General features: G+C 55.6%; 1 protein-coding gene across 1 annotated transcript; it reads left to right on the plus strand.

The window, feature by feature from the left end:
- The first annotated feature begins 876 nt into the window (after positions 1-876).
- Positions 877-21,885, plus strand: MEX3D (mex-3 RNA binding family member D). Its single transcript, XM_075076906.1, has 2 exons — positions 877-1,461; positions 19,584-21,885. The coding sequence occupies exons 1-2, from the start codon at positions 957-959 to the stop codon at positions 20,849-20,851; spliced, it is 1,773 nt and encodes a 590-aa protein (XP_074933007.1). The 5' UTR covers positions 877-956; the 3' UTR covers positions 20,852-21,885.
- The last annotated feature ends 272 nt before the right edge of the window (positions 21,886-22,157 follow it).

Consider the following 22,157-nt stretch of genomic DNA (forward strand, 5'->3'; position numbering starts at 1 on the left):
AAGGGTTTCTTAAAGCTCCATCTATGGAAAGTCCCCATAAAGCAATGGCCCAGGGGAAACAGTGATGTGGAGGTGATTGATCTGCAGTGAGCCAGCTGCCTCTGGGGGGGGAGGGACCAGCACAGCTGGGGTGGCTTTCAGGTGAGGGAGCCTTGGGAAGGTGGTTGAGATCCCTGTGGTCTTGGGGCATCTGGCTGCCGAAGTTGTTGTGGTTCTATCTGAAGCAGAAACAGATGACTGCTTTGCTGCTGAGCGTGATAAATGGCAAATAACCCTTGCAAAACAGGAATGAAGGAACTGAGGGGGAAAAGGACAGAAGACACTGTTTTCTTAACTTTTGTAACTCGGGAAGAAGGAAACATCCTTCAGTACCCGAAGCAGAGCTGTGCGGTAGCTCTGTACCCTTGAGTGCTTGATGAACTGAGTGGAACGGGTGCATGGGAATGCTCTGCCTGGGTGCTGGTTTTGCTCCTTGGTGGGAAACATGACTCTTGTCAATAAAGGGGTTGTGCAAAGCAGCACCCGGCTCATCTCATCTCTTACTTCTGCTGATGGAAGTTTGTAGATGGGGCCGCTGGGGCATGCCCCCGCCTCTCCCTGCTTTCGGCGGCGTTTTTGGGGCGTCTCTGCAGCCGGGGGCTGTGCCGGAGCGGTAAGGACGGAGCGCGGGGCCGGGGCTCCGCCGCACGCCCGGGATCCCCCTGCGGGACCCGGTGCTTGGCGGGTGCGGGCAGCGCGCGCCTTCCCGCGGCGCGGAGCTCGGGGCGTGTTCCGGGGGGTGGGCGGGGAGGGGGCTGACCACGCCCCCTTCCTGCGGCGGGGCGGCTCCCGTGGGGGCGTGGTCGCGGCGGGGCGCATGCGCGCGGCGGGGCGCGTCCCGGGGTGGGGGGGACGCGCGCATAGAGGCGGCGGGCACCGGCACCGCCCCGGCCCCGCTCCGCTCCCGGCCCGCCGCCATGCCCGGCTCCATCTATCAGCCTGAGGGTGGGCAGCCCGCCCGCGGCCCGCCGCGCTGCCTGGCGCTGCTCAGCCCGCCACCGCCCGCCGGGCAGGACCCACCGCCGGAGCCCGAGCGGGAGAGGCCGCCGGCGCAGGACGAAGCCGCCGTCCTGAGGTTCGCCCTGGACCAGCTCTCGCTGCTGGGGCTGGAGGAGGCGGGCGAGCGCGGGCTGTGGGTGGCGGAGGCGGGCGGCACGGGGCCGGAGGAGCCGGAGTCGGCGGCGGGAGGCGTGGGGCCGGGCGGCCTGCAGGCGAGGGAGCGCGGCGGTGGCTCCCCCCCGGCCGCCGGCGCCGCCTCCCCCCCGGCCGCCTTCGGTAACTTCGCCCCGGCGCTGGCGCCGCCTGCCGCGCTGTTGGCCGAGCCGCTGGGCGCGCTGGGGAGCAGGAAGAAGAGTGTGAACATGACCGAGTGCGTGCCCGTGCCCAGCTCCGAGCACGTCGCCGAGATCGTGGGCCGGCAAGGTAACCCCCGCCCCGCGTGGGGGGCAGCACCCAGACACGCGGGGAACCCCCCCCTTTGTCCGCCCCCCCCCTCCCCGAGCCTCCTGGGTCTGCGGCGCCGCCTCCCGTGGGATGCGCCGGCCCCGCGTTATTTGGGTCAGTTTTGGGGCTTTTGTCTCCGGTCCCCGCAACGCGGAGGCGGAAACTTAACGGCGACGAATTCTGCGGCCCTGAAACTCCTCCCGCGGCCGCGCCTCCGCCGTGGGCTCCGGAGCGAGCTGCTCCTCTTTGTGCCTCTCCCCGACTGCAAACACCGAACTCTATAGGGCAGCAAAACGGCACGGGGTGGGGGATAAACGCCTTGTGCACCCGCAAAGTTCCCGGGCGCCACGCGAGTCCGTGGGAGCCGGCGGGACACGGAGCGCAGGGAAAAGCTGTGATTTTATTGTAGTTGAGTGCCTCTTTCCCGTCCTGTCCCCCAGCTCGATATCTCAGACTGGGCGTGTAAATGATGCTCCGTGTTTCCGACTTCATATATAAACTCTAATTAATTCGCTCGTTTATTAGGCGCGGCTCTGTGGGTGGGGGGGGGGCGTGGAGCCCCGCTCACACTCAGCTGTCACAAAAGGATGCCCGGGCATGCCTCAGCCCCAGCCTCTCCATGGGTGGGTGTGCCTAGCGTGGGCTTTGTCTCGAGGAAATCCGAAATAGTCCTCAACTAAAGTTTCACCTTTTTTATTAACAAACAAACAACCCAGGGAGGAGGAAATAAGAAAAAAAAAAAAAAAAGAAATAAAAAGGAAGGGAGCTGCTGCCCACAGGAATCCCAGTGGCGATGGGCAATTCGGCTCACAGGGAGAGCCTGACCTCTGGGATATTTTTGCCACGCAGGGCTCTGGCACCCCAGCCTGGCCCTCACTCCCACGGCTCCCATCCCTCCTGGACAGGGGGCTGCAGAGTGGGGAGCTGGGGGGCATTTTTTTCCTGGGGGGAAGCGGGGAGCTGGGCAGCCTCATTGTTCTCTTTGTTAGCTAGAGCCATGCTGTGATGAGCGTGGTGACATCATGCTCTGTGCTTCCCATTGGCCTGTGCTGCCTCCCAGCTGGCCCCGCTTCCTGGCCTCCCAACTTTCCGCGCAACCCTCACCGGTCCCACCGCCCTGGCCGTGGGGTCCCACTGGGCTGCTGAGCCCAGCCGGGGCAGCTGAGTGGCGTGGCAGAGCCTGCTACGTCGCCAGCGGAGAGGAGCACCATGCCGCGCCCTGCTTGGGAAGATCCTCCTTCTCCCTTGGCTCGATGGGGACCTGGATTTGGTGGCCTTGCCAGTGGGCTCTGAGGACCCCCAGGGTGTGACGACTTGGAAAGCAAACCCGTAACGGGGTCCAGCCTCCCATGGGCAACGCGTTGGCTCTGCGTGTTCCTGGAGGTTGGAAGAACGGCTGCTTTCAGGCTGGTGAGCCATCAGTTGGCACCCTTTCTCACAGCGGCTGTGGTTGGGTGTTTCGGCTGCGTTGAGGCTCCCAGGGCTAAGCCTCCGGTACCCCGACGAGTTAAACGTGCAGCTGGGTGCCTGCCCCAAACACCTCATGCAGAGTTTGGGTGCTTGCTAAGCTCCACGGGCTCCTGGGGAAGAGCTGCAAAATAAATTATTATACCAGCTTGAGGAGGGGTGCTGGGGGGGCACCATGTCCTGCTGGGGGGCTCGGAGGGGACCTGGGGCTGGTGGTGGGCTGGAGCTACCTGCTGCTGCCCCAGCCCATGGGCAGGAACAGCCTTCCCCAGGGATTCCCCCCCATGTGTCTCCTGCCCCTCTCCTGGTCTCAGCTTTTCTGCAGCTCCCGGCCTGTTTGGACGCTGTGCCGTGGCCCCGTTGTGCTGGGTTTCTGGCGTGAAGGGGCAGCTCGGTGTTTGGCACCCCCAGTTCTGGTTGGTGGGGGTGTGGTTGGGCAGCATCCGAGGGGACAGGGCTGTCAGCAGAGTGTCTTTGTGCTCTGGCTGCTCTCTGGTGCCACCGGCAGCTGTTTTAAATCAGGGGTGTGCGAGGCCAGTGCAGCCGGAGCAGGGGTGATACCAGGGTCGTTTGCAGCTGCCCACCGTGCTGGGTCTCGCACTGAGCTCAAAAATGAGCAGAGCCCTTCTTGCTCTCCTCATCCTCCTGCACCCGTGCTGGCTCCTGGGTCCTTCTGGTCCCCAGGTCACCCCATGTGAGTCTCCCTTGGTCCTCGGTAGCCCCATGGCAGTGGGGCTCCGGCTGTGCAGCAGCGTGTGGAGCTGAGCCTTGGGGTGTTTCATGGGGCCTGGCATTGTTCCAGCGGTGAGATGTGCTGCTGGCGATGCTGCGGGGCTGGGTCAGACTCCCTCAGACTGTGTCCCCGTCGCTCTTGTTTTTCCTGCGCTACCCAGCCTGGCCGTGACCTGGGGAGCTGGTGCTTGTGGTGCCGCCGTGCTCGCAACATGGGAAGACATGGATATCGGGTGCCCTGGAAGGGTCTTGAGTTGGGGCAAGGCTGGGTTTCTCTCCCCGTACACCGTGTGCTGAGGAGCAGCTCTGGGGTACTTTGGGACCTGTCCTGCTGTCCCCAGAGCCCAGCAGCCCCTCACCACTGTGGGGCTGAGCAGGGATGTGGCTGGGAGGTCCCAGCAGCCAGGTCAGCGCTTTGCCCGTCAGACCAACGCATGGCTGTCCTACACGGGCTGAGGCAGGACAGAGGCTGTCGAATGCGATTTCTCCTACTTCTCCTTTTTCTTCAATCTCTCTCTTCCAGATCCACTAATTTAACCCTTTCCAGAAGGGAGCGGCAGCAGCTCAGCAGGTAAATCTTTTGTTGTGTAAAGCAAATCTGTGTTTTCTTGTCTGAGCTGGAGGGGGGGTTACCATGACCCCTCATCCGGATTGGCATCGGTGATGGTGTGGAGCGGCATCTGCCGCCCGGGATCTGCGGTGTTTCTTCTCCCTGCCCACATGGCTACTGAAAGGCAGCACGGCCTGGTGGGATTACGTGGCTGTGCATTTGTGTGCAAGCCCATTCATGACTCCTGCTGTGGGAGGGACTGTCTCCAAAAAGTGCTGTGGGCATCGATTGCAGCGGTGTGGGCTCATCTCACCAGGCAGCAGAAAGAGTGGTGGTAATAATGGAAATCACCAGGGAAAGGGAGATGGGGAGCGTGGGGCAGGCTGGATGTTAGAGTTGCCCTGGCTCTTGCATGTCAGCACTGTGCTGGTGTTGCTCCCTGGTGTCCTGGCTTTCAAGGTGCATTTCCAGCAGCCTCTGCCCCAACAAGGCCGGTGCAGCTGAGAGCCCCGGGCTCTACTCTCTCCTCCTACGCCACATGCCTCTCATGGGACGGAGCCAGCCACGGCTCCTCTCTCGGGCTCCATTTCCCCATCTGTGACACGCAGGGACTGTTCGCAGCTTTGTGAAGGATTTGGGAAAGTTGCTGTTTATAGAAGACGCTGGGATGCTTGAAGGGGTGATCCAGGGAAATGCGGCAGCTCTCCTCCCTGTCAGAGCGCAGCGGGTGTTTCGGCACTTGGAGGATGCACAGGGAGACCACAGGCCTTGGTTTCTGGGCCAGATCGAGCGTTTGTAAACTAAACTTGCACTGGATTGCTGGGGCTGTGCTGAATCCTCTCATATTTCTGAGCCCTGGGCTGCTGCTCTCTGCTGTCCTCTGCCCATCATGCCACGTCTTTTGAGGCTGGCCTGGCTGCCTCCTCCCACCTCTCTGGGTCATAGCAGAGCCAGAAACTCCTGAAGTTGGTTGCACAGATTAATCTGATCACTGAAGTGTCTGCCTGCACCTCTTGGCTCTGGCACCGGCTTCCTTCTCTCTAGCTGGAGGCGAGGAGCCCAGCCTCCCTGCCTTGCTTTTCCCAGTGTCTGGAAAAGAAACAAAGGTGTGATGTGCCTGCCTCCCGCAGCGTGGTTGCAAGGATGAATTAATTACTGTTTGCAGAGGGGCAGGAAGAAGTGGTCAGCAAGAGGGGAGATGAGATGCGATGGAGGTGCAATGTGTTCTGCTCCACGTCTGGCCCCAGTTCTGGTGCATCCTGTGCCATTCGCCTGTAACGAAGAGACCACAAGCACCATAACACCGGATCTGAGGCCAGGAGATGCTGCAGAGCTGGGGAAGAGGAAGGGGAATGTCTTTCTGCAGCAGGTAGCAAGCTCCAGAGGTCTGGGTGCAAGGCATCAGCTGGCTCCTGGGCTGCGGAGGCTGTGATGAACACAGTCCTCCTGGTTGATGCCATCAAAGGCTCTTCCAGAAAAGCTCTGTTTGCCCTTTCTTGGCTTTTCATAGCTCAGAGCTGGGCACTGCAAGCGCAAAGCTCCATGGGCAAATAGAGATGTGGTCTGGCCAAGGGGATCGGCTGGCTTTGTCCTTACGTGGAGGAGGCCACCTTATGTCAAAGCAGGTGCTGGCCGGGCCCTGCTGGGGATCAGCGAGTGGATGAGCTGTGCTGGGTGTCTGATCTTTCGCCTGGGTGACAGCAGGAGCGCAGAGGATGGAGAGGCACTTCCCAGCCCGCTGCCCCAGCCTGTGCTGTCCTGGTTGTCATGGACTCCTGCAATAGTTGCAGCCCTCATCTGACTGGGCCTCCTGGCAGAGGGCAAAGTCCTCTTCGGTGGTGCCAAGAGAGGATGTTCAGGGAGAGCAACCACCTTTCCTGGGGTGCTGCCTCCGTCACTGCATTGTCCCAGGGAGAGTCCTCTGGGATTCTGTTTCTTGTCTGAAGCTAGTGACTTCTCAGCCCAAGGGCAGGTGGGGTGGCTCCAGCCAAGGCGCTGTGGCTCCACGGGGCAACTTTGCAGATTGGAGCGTGCAGGATGGGCAGAGAGCAGCTCGAAGCTGGCAACAGTGGGAGGAAGAGACAGGTGTGGAGTCTGGAGGGTTTGAGAGGATCATCCGGCTTGCACCCCTCCATTGGTGCTGTCTGCAGGCAGAGCCGAGAGGTGGTGTGAGGGGCTGTGACTCGGTAGGGTTGCATGTGCTTGAGACCCCCAGAATGAGGGTATTTGCTTGCGGCTGAGCATGGTCATGGGTTGTCATGAAGAGTTTGGGCCCGTGGGGACTCAGAGCTCTGCCAAAGAGCTGTAACGTGGCGACTGAGTCACTCCTGGGCTCTGGTGTTGAGAAAGGATCTGTTGGGGCTGCAGCACCCCTAGGTCTGCCCCCAACCCTGTTTTTGGGGATGTTTTCTTTTGGAAAAGGTGCTTTTAAAACCACCTTGTTTATAGACTTGTAGCAAAGTCTGGCACCTTGTTTTCCTCCTCCCTCATCTCTAATGCTGCGTGCTGGCCCTTGGCAAGGTAAAACATTGGAATGCCAAACTCTGCCGCTTGGTTGAGGTAAGGCGCTTGATCCAGCAACACCGGGGCAAGGGCATGCCTGCAGTGGGGCTCAGTGGCAATGCTGGATGGCCCCTGGTCCTCTCCACAGCCCCCATCTGGCATGGCCCTGCTCCAGCAGGATTGTGCTGCACCGACTTCACGGGGATGCTGCCATCCAGGATGGTGTTTTCACAGCGTGCTTGGGTGGGGGCTTGTGGAGACTCATCTGAAATATCTCATACTGGTGCGGATCATTCCCCCAGTTGCAGGTTGCTGGTTAAACCACCTGTATTGTGCGGTTCGAGTACATCTGGCTCTTGGGGTGGTTTGGGGGGCTTGACCATGGGGTGTCAGCATCTCCCTGAGTGTGGGCAGGAGCAGCCTCGGCTCAGCCACCTCTCTGGCGTGCAGATGTGATGGCGGACGGGGGTTGTACCTCTGTGAGGTCGTGTCTCTTCGCCAGATCCTGGTGCTGCAGACCTGCCATGTGGGTTTAAACACTTGAATCCCAGCTGGGGAGGCAGCCCATCCTTTTCATGGTCAGGGCTTTTAGGACCTGCTGCCTGGGGGTCCCTGCAGCTGAGGGGCGACATAGGTAGAGTTTGGGACTGGGGGCAGTGGCAGGACAGGTTGGTCCCTGGGTGGGACCATGGTGTTGTCCCAGCTCTGCTTCCACACCCCTGATGTGCCCATCTGGGAGTAGTCACTGGTGTGTTGCGATGATGGAGGCTCCTCGCACTGAGCTGTGCAAGCGTGGTTCCTGGTACAGATGCCAGCATGTGGCCTCAGGCAAGCGGCTTTCCCAGCTGATGCTTCCTTTTCTGCAGTGTTTCCTGACGCAGCTCCATGGGTGGGCAGGGAGGTGAGCCAGCACCCCCGCTGCCCCGGACCTGCCACCATCCTCTTTACACCAGGATTGGAAAAACCAGCTCCGACCTGTGGTGTGTTTTGCTGCGCTGCAGGCGCAGTGGCCCCGGCAGCATCTGGCAGCCACGGGTCGTGTGCATTGTTCCTGCCCTGCTTGTTTGAGGAGGGTGGAGCAGGGCAAGCCAGACACTCCTTTAATTTTTAACCTAGGTTTCTGGCTTTGCCCCTAGGAAAGGCTCGTGAGGAGCAGCCGGATAAACTCTTCCTCCATTTTGTGCTGCTGTAGCATCAGTTCAGTCACACCAGTACAGCCAGCGCAGTGGAGTGGGGTGAGGAAGAGCCTTGCTGTGCTGTGCTGTGCCCCCCATGGGATGTGGCTCCCAAGTAGCTCCTGTTTGCAGCTCCTGGCAGCTGCCGATATCTTTGGGTCTTGAAATTGCCAGTTCCTGCTGCAAAGGGCAAATTTCGGACCTTGGGCGTGAGGCTGGTGGTGGTGGGAGGCACCGGCAAAGCCCTGCAGTGGCTCCCAGCCTGGATGCCCTTGCCTGCTGCCACTGTGCTCGGCCTGGTTTGCCAAGCTGTGGAGCACAGGGAGAGCTTATTGCAGGTACCAGAATAAATCAGAGAGGGGAACGCGGGTGTTGCGGGCACCTCGCTCCGGACAGCCTCACAGAAGCTGGCACATGCTTAGAAAAAGTCACCTTTGATGGTTGCTGGTTCTGCTCTGCCCCAGTGACCAGGCCGTTGCTTTCCCCACCGTATGCCCCCAGCCATAAATACACCTTCCAGTTGTTGTCCTAAATTAGGAAAAGCCTGGACAAACCCTTCTCCACCCACATTCCTACTCCGCATGTCCCTGCAGCAGCTCAGCAGCTTCCCTGGCTCTGGGGAACAGGGCAGCTCTGTGCTGTCCCCAGCCCTGCCTCTGCCTGGCTGAGCCTGTCTGGTCCCATGAAGGGTTGGATTTGGGCTCGTCCTGCTGCCCCAATCCCTGGGGCAATGCAAGGTGGGAGGAACATTTGTTTGATTGCAACAAGTGCTTGGAGGTGGCCTTCAAATGCTTTCAGCCTGGCTTGTATGAAATCCAGAGGGTTTCCTCCCTTAGGAGAGAGATCGCAGCAGGTCTCCTGCCTCCCCAGCTCTATCTGGCTGCTTATCTGCCTGCTCCCCTCCCAGATTCCCCTCCAACCTGCCTGTCGCCATTCTGGGACCTTTGCAGGCAGCAGGTAGGGCACACGTGGAGCTGCCAGCACCCCAGGGCAGCCTGGAGCTGGGCAGGAGCCATGCGGGCTGGTGCAAGCTGCTTTCGAGGGTTTTTTTGAGGAAGTGTCTGGAGAGGCCAGTGTCATCACCCGTTGGCTCCCTGGATGTGGCTATAGGAGGGGTTAGTGCTGCCGAAAAGCCAGGCTGTGACATCCAGGAGAGCTGCTGCTTGCTTATTTTGACAGTTTTTTAAAAATTCTTGTTATTTGTGATGCTTAATGCCCTGGTAAATACACTGTGCTTGAGTCTCCAGGAGTAGCACAGCCCCTGTTAGGGCTCTGCTCTCTTGCTGCTAGTGGGTGTGGGTTGATTTGTCAGCTTGGGACAGACCTGCCTGGACATCCTGTGCCTCCCCAGCCCCGGCTGAGTCCCTTCAGCCTTCTGGGGTGTGCTGGTTTTGGCTGAGAAGGGGTTAATTCTCTTCACTGTAGTGCTGGTGGTGGTCAGGGACCTTTCCAGCTTCCCACGCTCTGTCTCGTCAGCAGGAGGCTGGGAGGGACGGGGCTACGGCCGGGGTGGCTGACCCCGACTGACCAATGGGGTATTCATTCCATACCATGTGCCACCATGACCAGTATATTAAAGGGGGCAGTTGCAACATGGGAAGGCGCACGGCGTCGGGTTGGTGAGCAGTGAGCAGCTGCGTCACGTGCGGTTTGTTTCAGTGGTTCATTCCCTTCTCTCGCACCCCGGTTTCGCGCCTCCCGTTGTTTTCCTTTCCATTGTATTTTTTTTTTTTAATTTTAATTATTAAACTGTTCTTATCTCAACCCATGAGCGTTACCACAGAATCATGGGTTGGAAGGGACCCCAGGGATCATCTAGTCCAGTGTTTCTAGGAAGAGCGCAGCCTAGACAAGATGGCCCAGCACCCTGTCCAGACGACTCTTGAAGGTGCCCAACGTGGCCGAGTCAACCACTTCCCTGGGGAGATTATTCCAATGGTGACTGTCCTCAGTGTGAAAAATTTTCCTCTGGTGTCCAATCGGAATCTCCCCAAGAGCAACTTGTGTCCATTCCCCCTTGTCCCCTCCATGTGACTCCTTGTAAAAAGGGAGTCTCCATCTTCTTTGTAGCTACCCCTTAAGTTACCCTTCTGATTCTCTCCCCCATCTACCGGTGGGGGAGTGAGTGAGCGACTGTGTGGGGCTGAGTTGCCGGCTACACCACGACAGTCTTTTTGGTGCCCAACGTGGGGCTCAAGGGTTGGAGATAACAACAGCTGCTGGTCACAGCACCATGTTGTCCTTTTTGCAGTTGGTGTTGAAGATTGGTGTTGGTTTGTTGACTCTGCTGTGTTCTGCTGTGATTAGTAACATTTTGCCTACAAGATTTGTTATACAAACACTCGTTTTCAGCTTTATCTGGTATTTGGGGTTTTTGCTGAAACCGTTACTGTACTTTGGATACCACCTTGTTGAGGCAATTAGCAATTATACCTCCTCCTCTGAGAGATTTTATATGGAGGAAATACAGAATAGTATCTTTCCAACTTTCTTCTATGATGTCTCCACATCTATTACAACAACCTTTTTGTATCTTGAACATCCTTGGGTGTTTAAGGTGCACTTATTGTTAGTTTTTGGGCATGTTGTTTTGGTTTTGACTAAGCAACTTAAGAATATCACCCAGAAATCTGCCCCGAGGCTTGATAGTTAGGAGTGGCAGGGCATGTGGGATAGCATGGGCAAATACCTAGGGCAGTGGGCACCCCCAGTGTTTTGGAGTTTCACCCCTGAACAAGTGCAGAATCCTAAAAAACTAGTAGAATATTTGGAGAAAGTACATTGTTATGCTGGGAACTCCAGAGAGACAGAGATAACTGCAACGTGTTGGGGCCTGGCCCATGCATACCGAGCCCTGCTCAACAGTATTCAGTGCCCCCAGGGGGAAGAGAAGGTCTCTGGATTGAAAGACAAACTGGCAGGCAGTGCGGCCACTCAAACCCCCACGGCAAGAACTGGAGCTGGCTCAGAGAGTCAACCTGTGCCAGTATCAGTCGCCCCCATACAGAAGAAGAAATATTGGAAGCGGACGTCAACTCATTTAGAACGGGATGATGAAAAAACAGGGCCATCACGAGGAGAGGAGGAAGAAGTCATAAATGAAATAAGGACCACCCGATCCCTGTCCTTGAGCGAGTTGTGAGATATGCAAAAAGATTTCAGCCGTCGTTCAGGTGAGCACATTGTCACCTGGCTGCTCCGATGCTGGGATAATGGGGCCAGTAGCCTGGAACTAGAGGGAAAAGAAGCCAAACAACTGGGATCCCTTTCTGGGGAAGGGGGCGTTGACAAAGCAATTGGAAAAAGAACACAAGCCCTCAGCCTCTGGAGGCGACTCCTGTCCGGCGTGAAGGAAAGGTATCCCTTCAAAGAAGATGTTACATATCACCCAGGAAAATGGACAACTATGGACAAAGGCATCCAGTATCTAAGGGAATTAGCTGTGTTTGAGGTGATTTATGGTGACCTGGACGATCAACGGTCATCCAAAGATCCAGATGAAGCCGAGTGCACACGACCCACGTAGCGGCAGTTTGTACGGAGCGCACCATCTTCGCATGCAAACTCATTGGCAGTAATGTCCTGGAAAGATGATGAGACACCAACGGTGGTGGAGGTGATAGATAGACTATGAAGCACATATCTCTTCCTCGCTCATCTCTGCTGTGGAGAAACTATCCCGAGATGTCCAGCAACTCAAAGAATATACGTCCTGCTCCCCACCTCGACAGAGCAGTGTCTCAGCTGTCAGGAATAAGCGTCCTTTGGCCCAAAGGAGGGGATACACACCACGGGCCACCCTATGGTTCTACCTGCGTGTCCACAGAGAGGACATGATGAGGTGGGATGGCAAGCCTACCTTGACCCTACAGGCGCGAGTATGTGAACTGCAAGGAAGAACAATCACTCAGGGAGGTTCTTCCAGTGTCATGGCTTTAGCTGGGTTAGAGTTAATTTTCTTCACTCTAGCTGGTATAATGCTGTGCTTTGAAATTAGCCTGGAAAAAAAAACTGTTGGGATAACACACAGATGTTTTGGGCTGTTGCTGGGTAGCGCTTGTACTAGTCAAGGACATGTCTAGCTTCCCATGCTCTGCTGGGTGCACAAGAAGCTGGGAGGGGGCACAGCTAAGAGAGCAGATTCAAACTGACCAAAGGAATATTCCATATCATGTAACGTCATGCCCAGTATGTTACCTGGGAGGGGCTGGCCGGGGGAGGGAGGAAGCAATCGCGGCTCGGGGACGGGCAGCGTCAGTCGGCGGGTGGTGAGCAGTTGTATCGTTTGTGTTTCCGTGGTTTTTTTCCCTTTGTTTTCCCTTTCCCTTCCTTTTCCATTTTATTATGTTAACATTATTGTCATTATTATCATAATCATTATTACTATTATTATCATTTTATTGTAATCATTAAACTGTGCTTATCTCAACCCACAAGTTCTTTTGCTCGTCCGATTCTCTTCCCCATCCCACAGGGGTGGGGGGGAGTGAGCGAGCGGCTGCGTGGTGTTCAGTTGCCAGCTGAGGCTGAACCACGACATCCAGTAAAACTGCTGCTCCAGTTTCCAGTGAGCAGGTCCCCAGACAGAGAAGCAGAAGCACTGATTTTCTTTCTGATTATAACAGAGGGACTCTTGATTCACATTTACAGGAAGTGAGTTGTGACTGCCATGATCAGGACTAGAGGGGCCCTGCCTCCAGCCGGGTGGAGGAAAGGGATAACCGGGCTTACTGGACTGTGTGGATCCGATGGCCTGGCACATGTGACCCACAGGAGTATAAAGCTTTAGTGGACACCGGCGCACAGTGCACCTTAATGCCATCAAACTATATAGGGGCAGAACCCATCAGCATTGCTGGAGTGACAGGGGGATCCCAAGAGCTAACTGTATTGGAGGCCGAAGTGAGCCTAACCGGGAATGAGTGGCAAAAGCACCCCATTGTGACTGGCCCAGAGGCTCCGTGCATCCTTGGCATAGACTACCTCAGGAGAGGGTATTTCAAGGACCCAAAAGGTTACAAGTGGGCTTTTGGTGTAGCTGCCTTGGAGACTGTCGTGGTTTAGCCCCAGTCAGCAACCAAGCACCACGCAGCTGCTCGCTCACTTCCCCCAGTGGGACGGGGGAGAGAATCGGAAGAGTAAAAGTGAGGCAACTCATGAGTTGAGATAAAGACAGTTTAATAGGTAAAGCAAAAGGTGCGCATGGAAGCAAAGCAAAACAAGAAATTCATTCACTACTTCCCATGGGCAGGCAGGTGTTCAGCCATCTCCAGGAAAGCAGGGCTCTATCATGTGTAACGGTTACTAGGAAAGACAAACATCATCAGTACAAACGTCCCACCTTTCCTCCTTCTTCTCCCAGCTTTATATATTGAGCATGACGTCATATGGTATGGAATATCCTGTTGGTCAGTTGGGGTCAGCTGTCCCAGCTGTGCCCCCTCCCAGCTTCTTGTGCACCTGGTAGAGCACGGGGAGCTGAAAAAGTCCTTGACCAGTGTAAGCGCTACTTAGCAACAACTAAAACATCTCCACATTATCACCACTGTTTCCAGCAAAAATCAAAAACTTAGCCCCGTACTAGGTACTACAAAGAAATTTAACTCTATCCCAGCTGAAACCAGGACAGAGACAGAGGAAATTGAACAGCTGTCTACCTTGCCTGGTTTCTCGAAAGACCCTTCTGTTGTGGGATTGCTGAAAGTCAAAGAACAGGTGCCAATCGCCACCACAACCGGCCACCAGCGGCAATATCGCACCAACCGAGACTCCCTAATTCCCATCCATGAGCTCATTCACTGACTGAAGAGTCAAGGAGTCATCAGTAAGACCCACTCACCCTTTAACAGTCCCATATGGCCAGTCCGGAAGTCTAATGGAGAGTGGAGACTAACAGTAGACTATCGTGGCCCGAATGAAGTCACTCCACCGTTGAGTGCTGCTGTGCCAGACATGCTAGAACTTCAATATGAACTGGAGTCCAAGGCAGCCAAGCGGTATGCCACAACTGATATCGCTAATGCATTCTTCTCAGTCCCTCTGGCAGCAGAGTGCAGGCCACAGTTTGCTTTCACATGGAGGGGCGTCCAGTACACCTGGAATCGACTGCCCCAGGGGTGGAAACACAGTCCTACCATTTGCCATGGACTGATTCAGACTGTACTGGAACAGGGAGAAGCTCCCGAACACCTTCAATACATTGATGACATCATCGTGTGAGGCAACACAGCGGGAGAAGTTTTTGAGAAAGGAGAGAAAATAGTCCAAATCCTTCTGAAAGCTGGTTTTGCCATAAAACAAAGTAAGGTGAAGGGACCCGCGCAAGAGATCCAGTTCTTAGGAATCAAATGGCAAGATGGTCGTCGTCAGATCCCAATGGATGTGATCAGCAAAATAGCAGCCATGTCTCCACCAACTAGCAAAAAGGAAACACGAGCTTTCTTGGGCGTTGTGGGTTTTTGGAGAATGCATATTCCCAATTACAGTCTGATCGTAAGCCCTCTCTATCAAGTGACCCGGAAAAAGAATGATTTCAAATGGGGCCCTGAGCAACGACAAGCCTTTGAACAGATTAAACGAGAAATAGTTCATGCAGTAGCTCTTGGGCCAGTCCGGGCAGGACAAGATGTAAAAAATGTGCTCTACACCGCAGCCGGGGAGAATGGCCCTACCTGGAGCCTCTGGCAGAAAGCACATGGGGAGACCCGAGGTCGACCCCTAGGGTTTTGGAGTCCTGGATACAGAGGGTCCGAAGCCCGCTATACTCCAACTGAAGAAGAGATATTGGCAGCATATGAAGGGGTTCGAGCTGCTTCAGAAGTGGTTGGGACTGAGGCACAGTTGCTCCTGGCACCCCAACTGCCAGTGCTGGGCTGGATGTTCAAAGGAAACATCCCCTCTACACACCATGCAACTGATGCTACGTGGAGTAAATGGGTTGCACTGATCACCCAGCGGGCTCGAGTAGGAAACCCCAGTCGCCCAGGAATCTTGGAAGTGATTATGGACTGGCCAGAAGGCAAAGATTTTGGATTATCACCAGAGGGGGAGGTGACACGTGCTGAAGAAGCCCCACTGTATAACAAACTGCCAGAAGATGAAAAGCAATATGCCCTGTTCACTGATGGGTCCTGTCGCCTTGTGGGAAAGCACCGGAGATGGAAGGCTGCTGTATGGAGCCCTACACGACAAGTAGCAGAAACTGCTGAAGGAGAAGGTGAATCGAGCCAGTTTGCAGAGGTAAAGGCCATCCAGCTGGCCTTAGACATTGCTGAATGGGAAGAGTGGCCAGTGCTCTATCTTTATACTGACTCCTGGATGGTGGCAAATGCCTTGTGGGGCTGGCTGCAGCAGTGGAAGCAAAGCAACTGGCAGCGCAGAGGCAAACCCATCTGGGCTGCCGCACTGTGGCAAGATATTGCTGCCCGGGTAGAGAACTTGGTTGTAAAGGTACGTCATGTGGATGCTCACGTCCCCAAGAGTCGGGTCACTGAAAAACATCGAAACAACCAGCAGGTAGGATCAGGCTGCCAAGATTGAAGTGGCTGAGGTGGATCTGGACTGGCAGCATAAGGGTGAACTATTTCTAGCTCGGTGGGCCCATGACACCTCAGGCCATCAAGGGAGAGATGCAACATACAGGTGGGCTCGTGATCGAGGGGTGGACTTGACCATGGATGTTATTGCACAGGTTATCCACGAATGTGACACATGCGCTGCAATCAAGCAAGCGAAGCGGGTAAAGCCTCTGTGGTATGGGGGACGATGGCTGAAATATAAATATGGGGAGGCCTGGCAAATTGACTATATCACACTCCCACAGACCCGCCAAGGCAAGCGCCATGTGCTTACAATGGTAGAAACAATGACTGGCTGGCTGGAAACATATCCTGTCCCCCATGCCACTGCCCGGAACGCTCTCCTGGGTCTTGAGAAACAAGTCCTGTGGCGACATGGCACCCCAGAGAGAATTGAGTCAGGCAATGGGACTCATTTCCGAAATAGCCTCATAGACACCTGGGCCAAAGAGCACGGCACTGAGTGGGTGTATCACATCCCCTATCACGCACCAGCCTCTGGGAAAATTGAACGGTACAATGGACTGTTAAAAACTACACTGAGAGCAATGGGGGGTGGGACATTCAATCACTGGGATACACATTTAGCAAAAGCCACCTGGTTAGTCAACACGAGGGGATCTGCCAGGCGAGCTGGCCCTGCCCAGTCAGAAATCCTACATGCTGTGGAAGGGGATAGAGTCCCTGTAGTGCACACAAAAAGTATGCTGGGCAAAACAGTCTGGGTTCTTCCTGCCTCCGGCAAAGGCAAACCCATTCGTGGGATGGCTTTTGCTCGAGGACCTGGGTGCACTTGGTGGGTGATGCGGGAGGATGGAGGAGTCCGATGTGTGCCTCAAGGGGATTTGATTTTGGGTGAAAACAGTCAATGAACTGAATGGCACAATGCGAACTGCTATATAATACTGTGTGTCACCTCTGTGTTGTATCAATGATATCAGAGTACGAGCCTCCCAACCCATGGAAGATGAACTTTGATGAAACAAGCAAAAAGTGCAGCAGTGATGGAATGATGACTGACTCGGTATGCAGCAACCCAACGCCACACACACCATCTCTCCCACCCTGAAAGCCTGATACGGCAGATGGAGCCCAGAGTCTTGGAGTGGATGAACTCAATGGACGTTTTAATGGACATTTTACAGGGGTGGTCCATAGACTAAGGGAATGATGTCTGTGTATTATGTTAAAGGATGGGAAGGGGAGGGGTGGTGGTTGGTACGGTTGTATTAGATGGTATAGGACCTGGGCATGGTGTAAATTGTATGGAATAAGGGGTGGGGAATGTGCTGGTTTTGGCTGAGAAGGGGTAAATTCTCCTCACTCTAGTGCCTGTGGTGGTCAGGGGGGACCTTTCCAGCTTCCTGCGCTCTGCCATGTCAGCAGGAGGCTGGGAAAGGCCGGGCCATGGCTGGGGCAGGTGACCCCGACTGGCCAATGGCATCTTCATTCCATACCATGTGCCACCATGACCAGTATATTAATGGGGGCAGTTGCGGCTCGGGAAGGCGCAGTGTCTGGGTGGTGAGCAGCTGCGTCATGTGCAGTTTGTTTCGGTGGTTCATTCCCAACCCCCCTCCCCCGGGGCTTTGCGCCTCTCGTTGTTCTCCTTTACATTGCATTTCTGTTGTTGTTTCTTTTAATTTTCATTATTAAACTGTTCTTATCCCAACCCACGAGCGTTACCCTTCTGATTCTCTCCCCCATCTACCGGTGGGGGAGTGAGCGAGCGGCTGTGTGGGGCTGAGCTGCCAGCTAAACCACGACACAAGGTTAGAGAAAGGGGAAGCCCTGTGTTGTTTGCTTCCAGTGCTGTAGCCAGCCCCACAGGGCAGTTGCCACTATCCAGGAGTCAGTATAGAGATAGAGCACTGGCCACTCTTCCCATTCAGCAATGTCTAAGGCCAGCTGGATGGCCTTTACCTCTGCAAACTGGCTTGATTCACCTTCTCCTTCAGCAGTTTCTGCTACTTGTCGTGTAGGACTCTATACAGCAGCCTTCCATCTCCGATGCTGAATACTGTTGAGATGGGCTCGGTACGAGTGTTTGTATAACGAATCTCGTAGGCAAAACGTTAATGATCACAGCAGAACACAGCAGAGTCAACAAACCAACACCGATCTTTAACACCAACTGCAAAAAGGACAACATTGTGCTGTGACCAGCAGCTGTTGTTATCTCCAACCCTTGAGCCCCACATTGGGTGCCAAAAAGACTGTCGTGGTTTAGCCGGCAGCTCAGCCCCACACAGTCGCTCGCTCACTCCCCCACCAGTAGATGGGGGAGAGAATCAGAAGGGTAACGCTCGTGGGTTGGGATAAGAACAGTTTAATAATTTAAATTAAAAGAAACAACAACAGAAATGCAATGTAAAGGAGAACAACAAGAGGCGCAAAACCCCAGGGGGAGGGCGGAAGGGAGGAGAACGAACCGCACGCGACACAGCCGCTCACCACCCGCCGACCCGACGCCGCGCCGCTCCCGAGCCGCAACCTTCCCCCCCTTAATATACTGGTCATGGTGTCACATGGTATGGAATGAACCTGCCATTGGCCAGTCAGGGTCAGCCACCCCCACCATGGCCCTGCCCCTCCCAGCCCCCCGCCTGCCCCACGGCAGAGCGCGGGAAGCTGGAAAGGTAGCGGACACCCCTCGGTGAGGAGAATTAACCCCTTCTCGGCCAAAACCAGCACACCTTTCAGCTGGAAGAGCAGTCCTGCCCTTCCTCAGGGAGAATCTGGGAGGAGGCGGAGGAGTGCCCCAAGCCAGAGGAGCCAGCCGGGCGCTTGCAGCTGCCTTGGCTGTGTCTGCGAGGACATGAGCTCTCTCCACCAGTGTGCAACTATTTATCGTTGTGGATCTGCAGCAGCAGCATTTGCAGCGGACAGGGTCAGTCCTGGGGCTCTGACTGGGCAGCCTTCATCCTTGCGATCTCCTGGCTTTGCTTTGGGTGGCCTGCAAAGCTCAGGGGATGCATGGGAGGTGGGAGACGGGGTCACTCGCCCTTGTGTGCCGAAAGCGGAGGGCGGCCAGCCTGGCTGAGCTCCCGTTGAGGTGTGCCTGGCTCGTGAATTTAATTAAGTGCGTGCAGGTAGAGCAGATGCAATTAGCAGGGCTGGAGTTGCAGGGAGCGGTCCTGCGCTTGCGGCCCGAGGCAGTGCCTCAGTGAGAGCAGTGGTGACCAGTCCCAGAGCAGACCACAAGCCTTTCACTGGACAGGCATTGCAGGGACTCCTAGCCAGAGCCCAGCCTGTCCACGCGGGAGGAAAGGGGCAGGGACTTGCCCGGGGTTGTGCGAGGCAAAGGCAGAGCTGGCAGCAAAGCCCTGCTCTCCTGCCTTCCAGCCTGGGCTCTGCCTGCTGAATCATGTTCCTTGTGTGGGGGAAGCATGTCTTTCCAGAACAGGGTGCCCCGTGAGCACCCCTGCCCCAGCCAGTGCGGGCACAGCCTCTCTGCCCTGGGGCAAGGAGAGGGAGGCAGTGGGTGCCTGCGCTGCCCGGCTGCGGGAGCCCCGGCTCCCCTGTCCCTCCGGGGCCATCGCTGCTGCCGTTGGGGTGCGGCTGGGGCTGTTTCTTAGGTTTAGCTGCTGGCTGAGAGGTGTCAACAAACCTGCAGGATCCAAACAAGCCTTTTCCTTCCATCTTCAGTGTCTCTTCTTTTTTTTTTTTTACCTTGTACCTCCTTAAACACCTTTCGAGTAAACCTGGCTTCCCATCCCCTCAACAGCCCAGAAGGTGCCCCCATGGCTGCCTGCCCTGGCCCACCTCTGCCCACGCATTGTCCCAGCCCTCGGGAGCCAGGCTGCGTCCTGCGGGTCCTTGATCCCCACTGCAGTGCAGAGGAGGTGGTGGCAGAGGGTCAGGCCGGTGCCAGGAGCCTGGCGTGTCTCAGACAAGCTGGCGCAGCCCCCCAGCATTGAGCTGTAAGCCCCTGGCCACCTTTGAGGTGGGAGGGACCCCTCCAAGGGTGTCTGTGCTGCAGGTGCAGAACCAAAGGGACCTGCTGGTCCTGCATGTCCCCATCCTGTGTGAGCAGGGGGACCCCACGAGGTCTCAACTTTGACGTGTCATTTTTACCCCCTTCTCCTTGCTCTGCAGGCTGCAAAATCAAAGCCCTACGTGCCAAGACCAACACGTACATCAAGACGCCGGTCAGGGGCGAGGAGCCCGTTTTTATCGTGACTGGGAGGAAGGAAGACGTGGAGATGGCAAAAAGGGAGATCCTCTCGGCCGCTGAACACTTCTCCATGATCCGAGCGACGCGCAACAAAGTGAACGGGCTGACAGGAGCGATGCAGGGGCCCCCCAACCTGCTGGGACAGACCACCATCCAGGTGAGGGTCCCATACCGTGTAGTGGGGCTGGTGGTGGGGCCCAAGGGAGCTACCATCAAGCGGATCCAGCAGCAGACGCACACCTACATCGTGACACCCAGCCGGGACAAGGAGCCCGTCTTTGAGGTGACGGGCATGCCCGAGAATGTGGACCGGGCTAGGGAGGAGATCGAGGCACATATCACCATGCGGACAGGCTCCTTCATCGATGTCAATGCTGGCAACGACTTCCACTCCAACGGCACCGACGTCTGCCTCGACCTGCAGGGCAGCACGGCCAGCCTGTGGGCCAAGGCCCCCCACCCTGCCCACCGCCCCTCGACCGCCCTGTGCAATGACAGCCTCAGCTCCCTGGGCAGCACCCCCACCGAGTCCTACTACAGCGGGCGGGTGGCAGATGCCAGCCCCACCAGCCCCTACAGCACCAGCAGCGGCTTCACCTTCAGCGAGCCCCCGGCCCCTCTGGGCTCGGAGGAGTGCGACTTTGGCTTTGACTTCTTGGCCCTCGACCTCATGACACCCACCACCATCTGGTCGCCCTTTGAGCGCACAGGCAACCCCTTGCAAGCCTTCAGCAGCTGCTCCTCCATCAACGGCTTGCAGAGACGCAACAGCGGCACGGCCACACCGCGCCACTCGCCCACCCTCCCTGAGAGCAGCAGCATGGCCCTGGACCACCCCTTAGCACGCCACATCCAGAGTGACCCCGTCAGCACCTTGTCCTGGCTGCCCACCCAAGGCTCGCTGTCCTCCTTCTCCAACAGCACCGGCTACTCCTCCTCCTCCTCCTCCCTGCCTGGCAGCATTTCTACCACCTCAGGCTCGCCCACCGACTCCAGCAGCTCCGATGGGCACCGCAAGAGCTCCCGCGAGTGCATGGTGTGCTTTGAGAGTGAGGTGATCGCTGCCTTGGTGCCCTGCGGCCACAACCTCTTCTGCATGGAGTGTGCCATGCGCATCTGCGGCAAAGCCGAGCCCGAGTGTCCCGCTTGCCACGCTCCCGCCACGCAAGCCATCCACATCTTCTCCTAGCCGGGTCCGTCTCGCTGGGGCAGCCAGCCCTCCCCTCTACCCCAACACAGCTTTTTAAGGACTTTAAACTGTTTAAATCAACCTTTTTATTTAATAATGGATCCAATAGGTGCACGGGGTTGGGGGGGGAAGGAGAGGCTGCTGCTTGCTGGCTGCAGAGGCGGAGAGGGCAGGATGGCGGGGCGGGAGGGTGGCTGAAATACAGGGGGTCGGGAGGGGTGGGGAAGAAGGGGCCGATAACAAAGACAAGGAGGAAGAGGGGTGTGAAACTGCAAAGAGGAGGAAACTCTGATGTTTACAGAATAGCTTTAACTCTTCACCCGGCTGCTGGGAGGAGGAAGCCCAGCTGTTCTTCAACAGTCCTTCCCAAATAACAGTATTCAGTTTGCAAAGTTAAATAAACAGAAAGAAAAGGTCCGGTTGCACTTTTTATTTTAGGACATGCAAGGGTTGTCTTTTATTTTTTTTAAATCATTCTATTATTATTATAATTTTTTTTGTTGTCGTTCTTTTTGTATGTAGTTTTTTTTTTTGATGACTCTTGATGGTTCTATAAAATTTATTTTTTTTTTTTTTTGTAATGCAAGTCTATCTCTATTTTGCCAATGTGAAAACTGCCCAAAAACGTGTGACGAGGTCGGGGTCATGGCTGGAGGGGCCAGGCCGGGCGGAGGAGCTCGCGGGACAGAGGGGGCATAGTTAATACACCATGTTGCAAAAACCAGACAGATTTCTATCTGCTTTTTATTTTGTGGTTGGTTTTGTTTTGTTTTGTTTTGTTTTTTTAGTTTTATTTTTTTATTTTTTACCTCTTTATGTATATGTAGGGAATTTATAGGAAAATATGTACTTTATTGAATAAATTTTAAAAACTAAAATATATTTTATTTTAAAAAGAAAATAACGGACCTTTAACCTTACATGGATAAAGTACTGATTATATATTTGCTGAGCTGACTTGACGGTTATGAAAATTGTATCAAGAGTTTTATTTTTTGACTTCAAAGCCTTCTTAATAAAGACTTTTTACTATATATGAATTCATATGCTACCTACGTTGTCTCACTGCCTGCAGCCTCTCAGCGCCCATCCCGGCATCCTCAAGACTGGCCACCCTGCTCTGGTTTTGGGTTGTATGTCTGCTGGTCTGTACATCTGTCAGTGGTTTGCTTTTCGGCACTGTTTACCCTCTGCTTCCTACGTGCCAGGGGCACGGACCCTCCTACAAACCCTGTGGCCAAACCGTGACTTCCCGGGGTGCAACATGGGATGGGGTGATGGGGAAAATGCACCCCTTGAGCACCCT

Source organism: Phalacrocorax aristotelis, chromosome W (assembly GCF_949628215.1).
Source record: "Phalacrocorax aristotelis chromosome W, bGulAri2.1, whole genome shotgun sequence".
In the NCBI taxonomy this organism is placed as follows: domain Eukaryota; kingdom Metazoa; phylum Chordata; class Aves; order Suliformes; family Phalacrocoracidae; genus Phalacrocorax; species Phalacrocorax aristotelis.

Bases quoted from the DNA above. Each gene is read 5' to 3' on its own strand.
- MEX3D (XM_075076906.1), top strand. From the start codon at position 957: ATGCCCGGCTCCATCTATCAGCCTGAGGGTGGGCAGCCCGCCCGCGGC. The intron at 1,462-19,583 runs GTAACCCCCGCC...CTTGCTCTGCAG, and splicing joins CGAGATCGTGGGCCGGCAAG to GCTGCAAAATCAAAGCCCTA.